The 15,260-nt window shown below is 45.0% G+C and overlaps 1 protein-coding gene across 1 annotated transcript in view; it reads right to left on the bottom strand.

Annotated features, from left to right (window-relative positions):
- The window catches only part of LOC120986031 (collagen alpha-1(VII) chain-like), a 570,823-nt gene that overhangs the window by 60,045 nt on the left and 495,518 nt on the right, over positions 1–15,260 (bottom strand). The window contains exon 90 of the mRNA XM_040414311.1: positions 9,910–9,972. Within this exon, the coding sequence (XP_040270245.1) occupies positions 9,910–9,972 (63 nt within the window). The remainder of the gene's footprint in view (positions 1–9,909; positions 9,973–15,260) is intronic.

The raw sequence follows: 15,260 nt of genomic DNA, 5'->3' as shown, positions 1-15,260 counted from the left end.
CAGAAGAGAAATTAGCTCAGTCAGTGAAAAAAGGCGATAAGACATTCTTCTGATACATAAATGAAAAAAGGAAACTAAAACAAGGAATTACCAAATTAAAAACAAAAGAAGGAAGGTATATGGAAGAAGATAAAGAACTAGCTGACTGCCTCAATGAATACTTCTGTTCAGTTTTTACAAAGGAAAATGAAGGAAAAGGACCTCAGTTAGGAAAGAAGACTAATATAAGAAGAGGCTCTAAGTCAGCTGTCTAAAATTAATACAAATAAGTCACAGGGGCCTGATGGGATACACCCAAAGCTATTAAAAGAGCTCAGCGGCGAACTAGCAAAACCATTAACAGATTTATTTAACCAATCACTGGCAACAGGAGTCGTCCCAGAAAATTGGAAATTGGGAAATGTTGTGCCCATTCACAAGAAAGGTAGTAGGGAGGAATCGGACACCTATAGGCCAGTAAGCCTGACATCAATAGTGGGGAAATTCATGGAAACCATACTTAAGGAGAGGATTGTGGAACATCTAAAATCCCATGGATTGAAAGATAAAAAACAGCATGGGTTTACTTCAGGGAGATCATGTCAAACTAATCTTATTGATTTTTTTGATTGGGTGACTAAAATAATAGATGGCGGAGGCAGGCTCGGACTGGCTCACCGGGAAGCCGGTGAAATGCCCGGTGGGCCCCTTGCCTGTCTGCTTATACTACAGCCAGAGCCTCCAGCAGGGCAGTTACTATTCTTTCAGGCACCTGGCTGTTATCAGGGGCTGGACTGCAGCACTGGCACACATATCATTTTACTTTGGTGAAAGGGACAGCACAATACTTTGCAGCGCTTGTTCCTTTCTCCAAAGTAAACTTCACCGACCCGACATGAGCGGACAGCTCCCCCCTCCTCTCTGCAGTGTAATATTCTATCCTGTGTAAGGAGGGGGCGGAGCCAGAGGAGCCGACAGCCGAGACAGCAGCAGGAGATAATGGAGACGCTGCTCTCTCTGAGTCACTGTGCCTCCAGTATAAAGTTCTCTTCTCTCACTGGTCCCACTACTCCACACAGCAGAACTGGGGTAAGTTACTGTGGGAGGGAACTGGGAAGTTAGGAGAGTCCTGAAGCTGCTGCCCCTGCACATCTTGTGTCCCCCTGTTGTTCCAGCCCCTCACAGACCTTTGCCCACCAACTATCTCACCTATATAGTTCTGTCTCCCAGTGTCCCCCTCTTCCCTCTCATCAGTGGCATTTCACACTTTCCCAGCCCCTCACCCCCACATAATATGTAATGTCTCTGGAGCAGTGGCGTACACACAATCCATGGGGCCCCGGTGCAAAACTGAACCATGGGGCCCCCCTCCCCGTCACCGCCCCCCCAACCTCCCTCCACCAGCAGCAGAGTTAGGCTACTTTCACACCTACGTTAGGTGCGGATCCGTCTGGTATCTGCACAGACGGATCCGCACCTATAATGCAAACGCTTGTATCCGTTCAGAACGGATCCGTTTGCATTACCATGAACAAAAAAAACAAGATAATGCAAACGGATCCGTTTTGACTTACACTAAACGTCAATGGGAGACGGATCCGTTTTTAATTGCACCATATTGTGTCAGTGAAAACGGATCCGTCCCCATTGACTTACATTGTAAGACAGGACGGATCTGTTTGGCTCCGCATCGCCAGGCGGACACCAAAACGAATCTGCACAGACGGATCCGCACCTATAATGCAAATGCTTGTATCCGTTCAGAACAGATCCGTTTGGCTGCAAGCAGCATTTTGGTGGCCGCCTCCGGAGCGGAATGGAGGCTGAACGGAGGCAAACTGATGCATTCTGAGCGGATCCTTATCCATTCAGAATGCATTGGGGCTAAACTGATCCGTTTTGGACGGCTTGTGAGAGCCCTGAACGGATCTCACAGGCGGACCCAGAAACACAGGTGTGAAAGTAGCCTAACTCTGCTATATTTCTGTAGCCTGCAACCTCTGACTGCCCGGTTGGGCTGAAACTACTACACCCAGCATGTTCTGGCAGTAATAGTAAATGGATATTGGTGCAATTCTGAGCTACTAGTCTATATAATACAATATAATACAATATAATATTATATAGACTAGTAGCTCAGAATTGCACCAATATCCATTTACTATTACTGCCAGAACATGCTGGGTGTAGTAGTTTCAGCCCAACTGGGCAGTCAGAGGTTGCAGGCTACAGAAATATAGCAGAGCTAGTTATAAAGCCAGCCCCCATCAGACCCTACTCTGACCATAAATGTGGTGAGCAATTATAAGGACCTTTTATTTATTTTTATTTTTTACAAATCTTATCTTCACTTCCGGACCGGCACCGGCTTCTTCACGCTCTCCCGAAAGCTTTTCCGGCGCCTTCTCCCTGCTGCGTCTCGGCGTTGTTGTGCGCCTGCGCAGCCTAGGGAAACGTCATGTCCGGTGCGGCCACCCAACAGGAAATGACTAGCCACGCCGCACCCGCACGGGGAGGAGAATCAGGGGGAGGAGACTCACTCAAGGAGGGTAGGGCTGGCCTGGCCTGGCACTGCAGCGCAGAAACGCAACACTGGGCGGCAGGCCCCAGGTCGGCCGCCCGGGTTAAGGCTGTTTCACGCGAACGAGTCCATTGCGGGAATCACGCTCCGTGTGTGAGTGTGATCCTCCGCTCTGGACTTGCAGGAGCGCACGGCATTATGATGATTTATAATGCTATGTGTCTCTGCTTGACCTTATTTCTACAGAATCATACTGACAGCTTTATGTCGCTATGTCCAGAGCGGAGGTTCACACTCACACACGTGTGAAACACTCACTCGCTCGTGTGAAACAGCCCTTATACAGGCAGGCACAGCACTACTGCAGGGCGGGGCCAGGGGTCCACAGGCAGCTGGGCCCCCTGGAGTGCCGGGCCCGGTCGCAACTGCGACCCCTGCATGTACGCGCCTGCTCTGGAGGTTATATCAGTACTGGAGCGATATAAGAGGAGCGGCTGATATCAGTCACATAGGATGTAATGTCCCTGAAGGTTATATCAGTGTTGGAGCGTTATAAAAGGAGCAGCTGATATCAGTCACATATGATGTAATGTCTCTGGAGGTTACCGTATTTTTCGCCCCATAAGACGCACTCCCCCCCCCCCCAAAATGGGGGGAAAATGCCCCTGTGTCTTATGGGGCGAATGCTGACATTTTTACATCGCAGGCTGCAATGTATGAGCGAGCAAGGAGGGACTGGGAGGAGGAGCTGGGGGCCGGCAATTGCGGCAGGGCTGGTGCAGTCACTGTACTCCGCCCCGCCGCTCCAGTGCTGCAATATTCAAATATAAAATGTCTCATTCAATTAAAAGTGATTAAACATGCCCCCCCCCCCCACTTTTAATATTACCGTACACCCTAACAGCTTCTGTAGAATGCAGGCCGGGCGGGCGGCAGCATAACTCCCTAATGTCACTTGCCTGCGCCACCTACTTTATGAATCAAGCAGGCGGCGCAGGCACGTGCCGTCAGTGAGTGACGCGCTGGCCGCCCGGCCTGCCTGCCTGCGTAGTACAGAAGCTGTTAGGGTATATGGTAATATTAGGAGTGAGGGGGCATGTGTAATCACTTTTAATTGAATGAGACATTTTATATTTGTATACTGCAGCACTGGAGCGGTGGGGAAGAGGGATCTGTGGATGACAGTTTTATGGGGGACATCTGTGGATGGCACTGTTAAGGGGTTGGGGGTCTGTGGATGGCACTGTTATGGGGTGGGGGGTCTGTGATGGCACTGTTAAGGGGTGGGGGGTCTGTGGATGGCACTGTTATGGGGTGGGGGGGGTCTGTGGATGGCACTGTTATGGGGTGGAGGGGGTCTGTGATGGCACATCCATAACAGTGCCATCCACAGATCCCCCATAACAGTGCCATCCACAGATCCCCCATAACAGTGCCATCCACAGATACCCCATAACAGTGCCATCCACAGATACCCCATAACAGTGCCATCCACAGATCCCCCATAACAGTGCGTCATCCACAGATCCCCCCATAAGGCCTCATGCACACGACCGTTGTTGTGTTCCGTTCCGCAAAATGGGGTTCCGTTGTTCTGTTCCCGTTTCCGCGTGTCTTCCTTTATTTTTGGAGGATCACCAGACATGAAGGAAAGTAAAAAAAAATCTAAGTCAAGTTTGCCATGCAAATGATAGGAAAAAAACGGATGCGGACACGTGGACGTGGATTACAATCTTGTGTGCCTTAGCGTTTTTTCACGGTCCCATTGACTTGAATGGGTCCGCAAACCGTTTTCCGTGGAAAAAATAGGACAGGTTATATTTTTTTAACGGACCACGGATCACGGACGCGGATGACAAACGGTGCATTAGACGAGTTTTCAACAAACCTATTGAAAGTCAATGGGTCCGCAGAAAATCACGAAAAACTGAACAACGGACACGGAATAAAACAACGGTCGTGTGCATGAGGCCTAACAGTGCGTCATCCACAGATCCCCCATAACAGTGCCATCCCCAGATCCTCCCATAAGTGTCCTTCACAGATCCCCCCCCATAACAGTCTCCTTCACAGATCCCCAGTAATAGTGCCATCCACAGACCACCATTAGTTCCAAACCCACCAAAAGCACACCTTTTGGTTAAAAATATATTTTTTCTTATTTTCCTCCCCAAAAACCTAGGTGCGTCTTATGGGCCGGTGCGTCTTATAGGGCGAAAAATATGGTATATCAGTACTAGAGCGTTATAAGAGGAGCGGCTGATATCAGTCACATGTGATGTAATGTCTCTGGAGGTTATGTCAGTGCTGGAGCGTTATAAGAGGAGCGGCTGATATCAGTCACATATGATGTAATGTCTCTGGAGGTTATATCAGTACTGGAGCGTTATAAGAGGAGCGGCTGATATCAATCACATATGATGTAATGTCTCTGGAGGTTATGTCAGTGCTGGAGCGTTATAAGAGGAGCGGCTGATATCAGTCACATATGACTGTGGATAGGTTATCAGTATCTGATTGGTGGGGGTCTGACACCCGGGACTAGGGATCGACCGATATTGATTTTTTTTAGAGCCGATAACCTGTGAACTTTCAGGCCGATAGCCGATAATTTATACCAATATTTTGTGCATTTTCACAAATTCCTACACAAATCTGTTGTTAAATGAAGAGATGCCATTTATATATCTAAGATTAAATATTTATACTTAATATTTTGGTGTTTTTTTTTATTTAATAACTATCTCCCCCTTAGGGGCTAGAACCTGGATCCCTTGTCCTATTCACCCTAATAGAGCTCTATCAGGGTGAATAGGACTTCACACTCTCCCTGCTGCCCTGTGCATAGTACACATGTCAGCAGGGAGCTGACTATGGCAGCCAGGGCGTCAGTAGCGTCCTGGCTGCCATGGTAACCGATCAGAGCCCCGCAATTACACTGCTTGGGCTGTGATCAGAAGCTGCCACTGCCACCAATGAAGATAACTTGCCCATTAATTAAAATATAGCGACACCTGACCTCTATGAGAGGTAGCTGCGATCCGCGACAGTTAACCCCTCAGGTGCAGCTATATGATTCACCCGCCTCCTATATTTGAATTAATAACTGAGTTAACATCATTGGTGGCACAATGGCTACAGCCCCTCCTCCTCCCCTCTTGCCTCTCACTGGTGGCAGCAACGGCACAGGGGGGAGGGACTGCTTCCTTCTCCCCTGTGCTGCTGAGGGAACATTGATCGCGTTGATAGCAGCACGATCCATGTTCGCGATTCGTTATCGGCATATCGGCAAGGTTAGATGCTGATACCGATAACTTTGAAAATCCTGAATATCGGCCGATAATATCGGTAAATCCGATAATCGGTCGATCCCTACCTGGGACCACTGCCGATCAGCTGTTTGAGAAGGCACCGGGGCTCCTGTGAGCCCTTGCCCTTCTCTGTGATTTTTCTGGGCCATGTGACGTCACGTTCATTGATCAAGTGGCCTAGGAGCAGCTCAGCCCCATAGAGGTGAAAGGGGCTGAACATGATACCAAGCACAGCCGCTATACAATGTACGGCGCTGAGCTTGGTGAGCTGTGAGGAGGCCGGGGCACTACTGCCAGCACTTCAATAAACTTATCCTTTTGAATATGCAGGAAACATTTCCTTCACTTTGGATATTGTTTAGGCTGGGGGACTGGGTGGTTCATCTAGGACATGGAATGTCCATGTGTGACTGCTGTCCAAACTACTGACTGTAAATAACAGATACAGTTATCAACTAAATGAGTTGCTTAAAGGGAGTCTGTCATCACAGTTTCACCTTTTTAACCCTTCCCATAGCTTTCGAGCAGCATTACAGTTGATAAAAACGTTACCTTTATAAGCAATCGTTGACTTATAAATCATCTTAGTAGGATATGCAAATGAGGGCTCGCAAGTGCCCAGGCGCGGCGTCAACCTTGTAGGTGCCGAGATCCCGCGCCTGCGCACTGAGTACATCGGCCGGCGCATGCGCACTGCGATGTCCATTCCTGGTACGGCATCACAGTAATTAATGCGCATGTGCCGGTAACGGACTCAGTGCGCAGGCGCGGGATCTCGGCAAAAGAAGAAGTAAGAAGATGGGCGGGCAGAGGGAAAGGATGGGCGGGGGGAAGCGACGATAAGGCAGAGCTGCCTGGGCACCTACGAGGTTGACGCCGCCCCTGGGCACTTGCGAGCCCTCATTTGCACATCCTACTAAGATGATTTTTGCCAGTTTTATAAGTCCACGATTGCTTATAAAGGTAACGCTTTTATCAACTGTAATGCTGCTCGAAAGCTATGGGAAGGGTTAAAAAGGTGAAACTGTGATGACAGACTCCCTTTAAAGAGAAACTATTTGATATAGTGCAGTGCACAATACTGTTCTGTTTAGCATACTGTTACTGTATTGTGTGCTAAAATGCATACATTCATGTGTACGAGACTGAAAAATGAACAAGTTATATCTCCAGCTCTAGGGTGGGCCCCCAAAATCAATTCCACTGGTGGGCCCTAGGCACCCCAGTCCGACACTGGGCGGAGGTGCAGTAGACATCACTTATCTGGACTTTAGTAAGGCTTTTGATACTGTCCCACATAGAAGGCTTACCAATAAATTGCAGTCTTTGTGCGTGGACCCGCATATTGTTGAATGGATTAGGCAGTGGCTGAGGGACAGGCAACAGAGGGTTGTAGTCAATGGAGTATATTCAGACCAAGGTCTTGTTACCAGTGGGGTACCTCAGGGATCTGTTCTGGGACCCATATTGTTTAATATCTTTATCTGCGAAATTACAGAAGGCCTCGATGGTAAGGTGTGTCTTTTTGCTGATGACACAAAGATTTGTAACAGGGTTGATGTTCCTGGAGGGATACACCAAATGGAAAAGGATTTAGGAAAACTAGAGGAATGGTCAAAAATCTGGCAACTAAAATTTAATGTTGATAATTGCAAGATAATGCACCTGGGGCATAAAAACCCAAGAGCAGAATATAATATCAGTGATACAGTCCTAACCTCAGTATCTGAGGAAAGGGATTTAGGGGTCATTATTTCAGAAGACTTAAAGGTAGGCAGACAATGTCCTAGAGCAGCAGGAAATGCTAGCAGAATGCTTGGGTGTATAGGGAGAGGAATTACCAGTAGAAAGAGGGAGGTGCTCATGCGGCTCTACAGAGCACTAGTGAGACCTCATTTGGAGTATTGTGCGCAGTACTGGAGACCATATCTCCAGAAGGATATAGATACTCTAGAGAGAGTTCAGAGAAGAGCTACTAAACTGGTACATGGATTGCAGGATAAAATTTACCAGGAAAGATTAAAGGACCTTAACATGTATAGCTTGGAAGAAAGACAAGACAGAGGGAATATGATAGAAACTGCTAAATACATAAAGGGAATCAACAAGGTAAAAGAGGAAAGAATATTTAAAAGAAGAAAAACTGCTACAAGAGGACATAGTTTTAAATTAGAGGGGCAAAGGTTTAAAAGTAATATCAGGAAGTATTACTTTACTGAGAGAGTAGTGGATGCATGGAATAGCCTTCCTGCAGAAGTGGTAGCTGCAAGTACAGTGAAGGAGGTTAAGCATGCATGGGATAGGCATAAGGCCATCCTTCATATAAGATAGGGCCAGGGGCTATCCATAGTACTCAGTATATTGGGCAGACTAGATGGGCCAAATGGTTCTTATCTGCCGACACATTCTATGTTTCTATGTTTCTATGTAAACTCTGCTCTCTGCCTGCATCAGCACTGTGAAGCTGTATATTATGTGCAGATGACAGCTGAGACAAGTGTTCATGTCCCTGTGCTTTGGAAAGGATTTTACCTCATCCGGTACTCCTACTCTAGTGGGGGTGGTTTCTAATGATGCTCCTCCCCCACAGCAGTGCATCTGGTCCTCATTCCTACCCATCAATCTGCGAGTAGGGGATGAGGTAAACTCCTTTCCGAAGCACAGGAACACGGCGGAACAGTCATCTCAGCTGTCATCTGCACATGATATACCGCTTCACAGTGCTGAGACCAGCAGACTTTACATAGGGCTCTGTGCTCAGCCTTCTCACACAGGCCATCCTACAATGTCACAAGGAAAACGGATTTTATACTCATAAATCTGAAAACCGCCATTTTAACTCCGTCACTGACTGTCTCCTAGACTAAACGAGCCATTATAAATAATTAAAGGCATTTAACAGTTTATTGATCTTAACATGTTTTTTCAATATTTTCATTTTTATCTTTCCCGAAGAACCCCTTTAAGTCCCACCCTATCCATCTTCATTATGTAGACATTATATATAATGTTTGGACAGATGCCCGTCGATATAGGAATCGTTTATAAGAGAATGGCAATATACCCATGAATGGAGCCTATTATGATACGTTTCCTTAATATGCCAATTAAGCCTTTGGTGCAATGAAGGCATCAACACTGCTCTTGTTGCACCCAAGCTCAGCTCCTTTCTGTGGCCAGCCCTTCACTGCCTGGTCCTGTCAAAGCATTTTTCACATTAAGAACAAGTACAACTCAGGAACAGAGTCTCAGATCAACAAAAGAAAAACAGCGTTTTAATCAGGTGAACCACAGCTATGTGTCTATGCAAAAAAGATTGAATTGGTGGTCACTGGTGACAGACTTCCTTTAAACCAATTAGAGACTTAATGGGAGGCAATGACCAAAACCTCTTTTTTAAGGTTGCTCAGCCTTGGCTTTGTGCCATAGGTTCTACAAACAAAAAACAAGTATTTTGCCCATATAGTTTATGTTCTATGACTTATGGCCCCTTTACACAGACTGGCACAACAGGCATTTATCAGGAACAATCTGTTCATTCCCGATAATTGCCTCCTTGTCAGAGAAGGTGACTGCTGCGATCGTTTGTCCCCACAGAAAATCATTGAGCATAATCTGCTGCCCAGAAACAATGATTTAGGTGACCACATCAACGATGCTTTGCCCCGTTGAGTGTTTCATCGTTCATTGGGTCACTGGCAGCACCTTTGCCCAGGGCAGTTATCAGGATTAAGCATCCCTAGGAAAGCTACTTCCCAATAAGTGCCACAAACTTTGGCTGGTGTAAAGGGACCTTAAGAAGGGTTTACAAAACATGTAAGCCTTACGTTTTCTTTCTTTCATGATATACTGTTATTGCTGTTATTGACATGTCTAGGAATAGCTAATTAACAGATGAAAATCATAGTCATCAAGTTACTTCATGTAGCAATAGGGAAACCAAGAAATATGTTTGCAAGTTATGGATGAAAATAGATAAAAAAACAGTGTAGTAGATGTCCATTGTCATGGTGTTGTAGCTAGCGACAACAATATATTATTTACCTAGTTTTCATTTTGTTAGATAATATATATTTTAAATGCAGAGAATATTTTCACCTTATCTCCTTTATCTCCAACAGCTCCGGGTGGTCCATCAATTCCCTTCTCTCCTTCATCCCCCTACAAACAAGGGGGAAAAACTTAATTTCTTTTCTGGCAGTGGCTACTTGTTATAAGTGATGCACAGCCGAGATGTGATTAAAAATCCATGGAGAGAATTTATCATCCCTCCTAAAACCCTGGGTTTGCATCTTTTTAAACACCTTGCATCTAAATCTACGTGAAAGCGGTGTTTCCTCCAATCTCCTCAACAAAAAGAGAGCATGGCGAGGGCAGACTGTGGGCGATGCCATTTGAACTGATACATGTATGCCAGTTTTCTATGAGCTGGCGTAGATTTCATTTTAGACACACAAACTGTTAAGAACTTGGGGGGTCATTTACTATTAGATATACGCAGTTTTCTACTGTATATCTATCACAGATTGTGGCGCAAAGGTATTTTTTTGCCACAATCTTCCACTTTTTCCTGGCTCACGCAGGTCTGAAAAAGGGTGCATGGCGCAGGTGGAGATTAGCCAGGAGGCCATGGAAAATGGTCTGAATGTAAGACAGCAAGGAAGCTGGCTTACATTTAGAGCGGTGGTGGATTCGCCAAAGGTATGGTAGAGACCAGCAACTCTTCATTACTTCAGCGGATCCACCGCCAGCGCAGGGGTTATTAACCACTTCCCGTCACACTAACGCCTATTGTCGTCATCTCCAGATATTTCACGTGAACGCGCGCATGCGCGCTCGTTCACAGCGGCTCACAGCTCTGAAGTTAAACTACAGCCTGCCAGCGCTGATCATTCGCTGGCAGGCTGTAGATGTTTAAAAAATCGCATCAGAAAGGTATATTAGATGCTGTTTTGTTACAGCGTCTGATATACCTGCTACCTGGTACTCTGGTGGTCCCTTTTGCTTGGATCCACCACCAGAGGACACAGGCAGCTCTTTAAGTAGCACCAAGCACCACACTACACTACACCCCCCCCTGTCACTTATTAACCCCTTATTAACCCCTGATCACCCCATATAGACTCCCTGATCACCCCCCTGTAAGGCTCCATTCAGACGTCCGTATGTGTTTTGCGGATCCACGGATCCGTGGATCCGCAAAACACGGACACCGGCAATGTGCTTTCAGCATTTTGCGGATCCGCACATTGCCAGAACTATATAGAAAATGCCTTTTCTTGTCCGCAATTGCGGACAAGAATAGGACATGTTCTATAATTTTGGGGAACGAAGTGCGGACCTGGAAATGCAGATCCGCAATTCCGGATCCGAGCGGGACAAAGTCTGTTTCCATAGAAATGCATGGATCCGCAATTCCGTTCCGCAAAATGCGGAACAGAATTGCGGACGTGTGAATGGGGCCTAAAGGTCCCTTATCACCACCAGTTAGTTAGCTACTTGTTAGGTAGTTAGCGCCCACCGCACCGCAGTCACTGATTAGTCACTGATTAGCGTCATCGCTGTCGCTAATCAGCACTAGTACTATATAGTATCTGTAAGTGATCAAGACTGATCGCAATCAGATCTATATCAGTACATTAGGGTCACCTTAGGCTCTACAAAAAACGCAGTGTTTGCCCGATCAGGCCTGATCTTGTGCGCACACTTGCATTCAGTCTGCCCCACCGCAGTGACTTTTGAGCTTTTTGGATCTTTATTAGCGATTGCAGCTTTACTTCGCAAGCACTCCTATGTCCTTTCCCCTCTTTTTTTTTTTTGGCAGAGATTTTTTCATCCACATTGATCGATGCGAATGAAGAAATCTGTGCCGTTCATTTTTTCTTTCAGCCCAGAGACTGAACGGAAAAAAAAAACAACTCATTACCCGTATGCTCAATATAAGGAGAATAGCAGAAACTCCTAATGCTGGCCATACATGTAATGATTGCGGAGACCCTCAAATGCTAGGGTAGTACAAACACCCCACAGATTACCCCATTTTGGAAAGAAGACACCCCAAGGTATTCGCTGAGGGGCATATTGAGTCCATGACAGATTGAAATTTTTGTCACAAGTTAGCGGAAAGGGAGACTTTGTGAGAAAAAACAAAAAAAAATCAATTTCCGCTAACTTGTGCCAAAAAAAAAATCTTATATGAACTCGCCATGCCCCTCACGGAATACCTTGGGGTGTCTTCTTTCCAAAATGGGGTCACATGTGGGGTATTTATACTGCCCTGGCATTTTAGGGGCCCTAAAGCGTGAGAAGAAGTCTGGAATCCAAATGCCTAAAATTGCCCTCCTAAAAGGTACTCATTGGCTCCTTTGCGCATCTTGGCTGCAAAAAAGTGTCACTCATGTGGTATCGCCGTACTCAGGAGAAGTAGGGCAATGTGTTTTGGGGTGTATTTTTACATATACCAATGCTGGGTGAGAGAAATATCTCTGTAAATTGACAACTTTGTATAAAAAAAATGGAAAAAGTTGTCATTTACAGAGATATTTCTCACACACAGTATGGGTATATGTAAAAATACACCCCAAAACGGCGATACCACATGTGTGACACTTTTTTGCAGCCTAGGTGCGCAAAGGGGCCCAAATTCCAATGAGTACCTTTAGGATTTCACAGGGCATTTTTACGCATTTGAATTCCAAACTACTTCTCACGCTTTAGGTCCCCTTAAATGCCAGGGCAGTATAAATACCCCACAAGTGACCCCATTTTGGAAAGAAGACACCCCAAGGTATTCCGTGAGGGGCATGGCGAGTTCATAGATTTTTTTTTTTTTGGCACAAGTTAGCGGAAATTGATTATTTTTTTTTTTTTCTTACAAAGTCTCATATTCCACTAACTTGTGACAAAAAATAAAATTTTACATGAACCCACCATACCCCTCAATACCTTGGGGTGTCTTCTTTCTAAAATGGTGTCATTTGGGGGGTATTTATACTATCCTAGCATCCTAGCACCTCAAGAAGCATGACAGGTGCTCAGAAAGTCAGAACTGCTTCAAAATGTGGAAATTCACTTTTTTGCACCATAGTTTGTAAACGCAAAAACTTTTGCGCAAACCAATAAATATACACTTATTGGATTTTTTTTTATCAAAGACATGTAGCACAATAAATTCTGACACAAACTTGTATAGAAATGTAATTATATTTGAACAATTTTACCAGAAAAATTTAAAAATACACTTTTTTTGATAAAATTGCGGTCTTTTTTGATTAATATCAGAAAAAAAAAAAAAAAGCAGCAATCAAATACCACCAAAAGAAAGCTGTATTTGTGAGAAGAAAAGGAGGTAAAATTGATTTGGGTGCCAAGTTGCATGACCGAGCAATAAACCGTTAAAGTTGTGAAGTGCCGATTTGTAAAAAAGGGCCTGGTCACTAGGCGGTACAAACCTGTTGTCCTTAAGTGGTTAAGTATGGCGTCTAAAATGCCAGTCTTAATAAATGACCCCCTGAATTCTTTTAGGTGTATCCAAACTTTGACTGTTACTGTCTATTAGCAATAAATAATATGTATATACACTGAACAAAAATATAAATGCAACACTCGGTTTTGCTCCCATTTTGCATGAGCTGAACTCAAAGATCTGAAGCATTTTCTACATACACAAAAGACCCATTACTCTCAAATATTGTTCACAAAACTGTCTAAATCTGTGTTAGTGAGCACTTCTCCTTTGCCGAGATAATCCATCCCACCTTACTGAGGGGAGGGGGGGTGTCAGAAAACCACTCAGTATCTGGTGTGGCCACCATTTGCCTCACACAGTGCAACACATCTCTGTCGCATAGAGTTGATCAGGTTGTTGGTCGTGGCCTGGGGAATGTTGGTCCACTCCTCTTCAGTAGCTGTGCAAAATTGCTGAATATTGCCAGGAACTGGAACACGCCAATCCAGAGCATCTCAAATATGCTCAATGGGTGACATGTCCGGTTAGGATGCTGGCCATACAAGAACTAGGATGTTTTCAGCCTCCAGGAATTGTGTACAGATCCTTACAATATGGTTACACGTGGTCTGCGGTTGTGAGGCCGGTTGGATGTACTGCCAAATTATCTGAAACGCCTTTGGAGACGGCTTATGGTAGAGAAATGAACATTCATTGCACGGGCAACAGCTCTGGTAGACATTCCTGCAGTCAGCATGCCAATTGCACGCTCCCTCAAACATTGCAACATCTGTGGCATTGTGCTGTGTGATCAAACTGCACATTTCAGAGTGGCCCTTTATTGTGGGCAGTCTAAGGCACAACTGTGCAATATTCATGCTGTCTAATCAGCACTTTAATATGCCACACCTGTTAGGTGAGATGATTATCTCAGGAAAGGAGAAGTGCTCACTAACACAGATTTAGACAGATTTGTGAACAATATTTGAGAGTATTGGGTCTTTTGTGTATGTAGAAAATGTTTCAGATCTTTGAGTTCAGCTCATGCAAAATGGGAGCAAAACCGAAAGTGTTGCGTTTATATTTTTGTTCATTGTACATACAGCACATATATCAATAGAGATGGCCTTGTAATCTGCCTGGCGGTCGTTTCGCGGCGATTTTTGCTCGTTCGCGATTCGCCGAACATGTAAATATATGGCGATATTCGCATGCGCAATATTTTTTTGCATACCGCCGAACTTTGACCCATGATCCATCAGGTGGGACAGGAAAGCAAATTGAGATGTTTCAGCACATGGACACACCCCCTACCCTATAAATATACCCAATCTGGCAGCCATTTTACATTCTGTTTTTTGCCAGTGTAGGAAGAGGTTGCTGTGTGGAGCAGCAACAGACTGTTAGGGACACCAAACGCTAGCTAATAGAGCCACAAAAGTCCTTTTAAGAACTGGTATAGGCGTGCGATCGATAGGTGTGACATACTGAGGGGTGTGATATACTTATAATATACTTTCTAACATAGAAAGTATATTATAGTGCATTTGTATTGTGCAGCAGTTGTGTGTGGTTCTGCTGAGATACCGTAGCTAGATAGAGGGACAAACAGAATTTGAAGTAACTAATTGCAACTAGTGTGATATACCTGTTGCCCCCCCCAAAAAAAAACTGATTGAGGGATGTGAAATACCTATAATATACCTTCTAAAATAGAAAGAATAATATAGTGCATTTGTATTGTGCAGCAGTTGTGTGTGGTTCTGCTGAGATACCGTAGCTAGATAGAGGGACAAACAGAATTTGAAGTAACTAATTGCAACTGGTGTGATATACCTGTTGCCCCCCCCAAAAAAAACTGATTGAGAGATGTGATATACCTATAATATACCTTCTAACATAGAAAGTATATTATAGTGCATTTGTATTGTGCAGCAGTTGTGTGTGGTTCTGCTGAGATACCGCAGTTAGAGAGGGACAAACGCTATTGGAATAAATAATT

Source organism: Bufo bufo, chromosome 1 (genome assembly GCF_905171765.1).
Source record: "Bufo bufo chromosome 1, aBufBuf1.1, whole genome shotgun sequence".
Classification (NCBI taxonomy): domain Eukaryota; kingdom Metazoa; phylum Chordata; class Amphibia; order Anura; family Bufonidae; genus Bufo; species Bufo bufo.
This window is presented reverse-complemented; position numbering and strand designations above follow the sequence as displayed.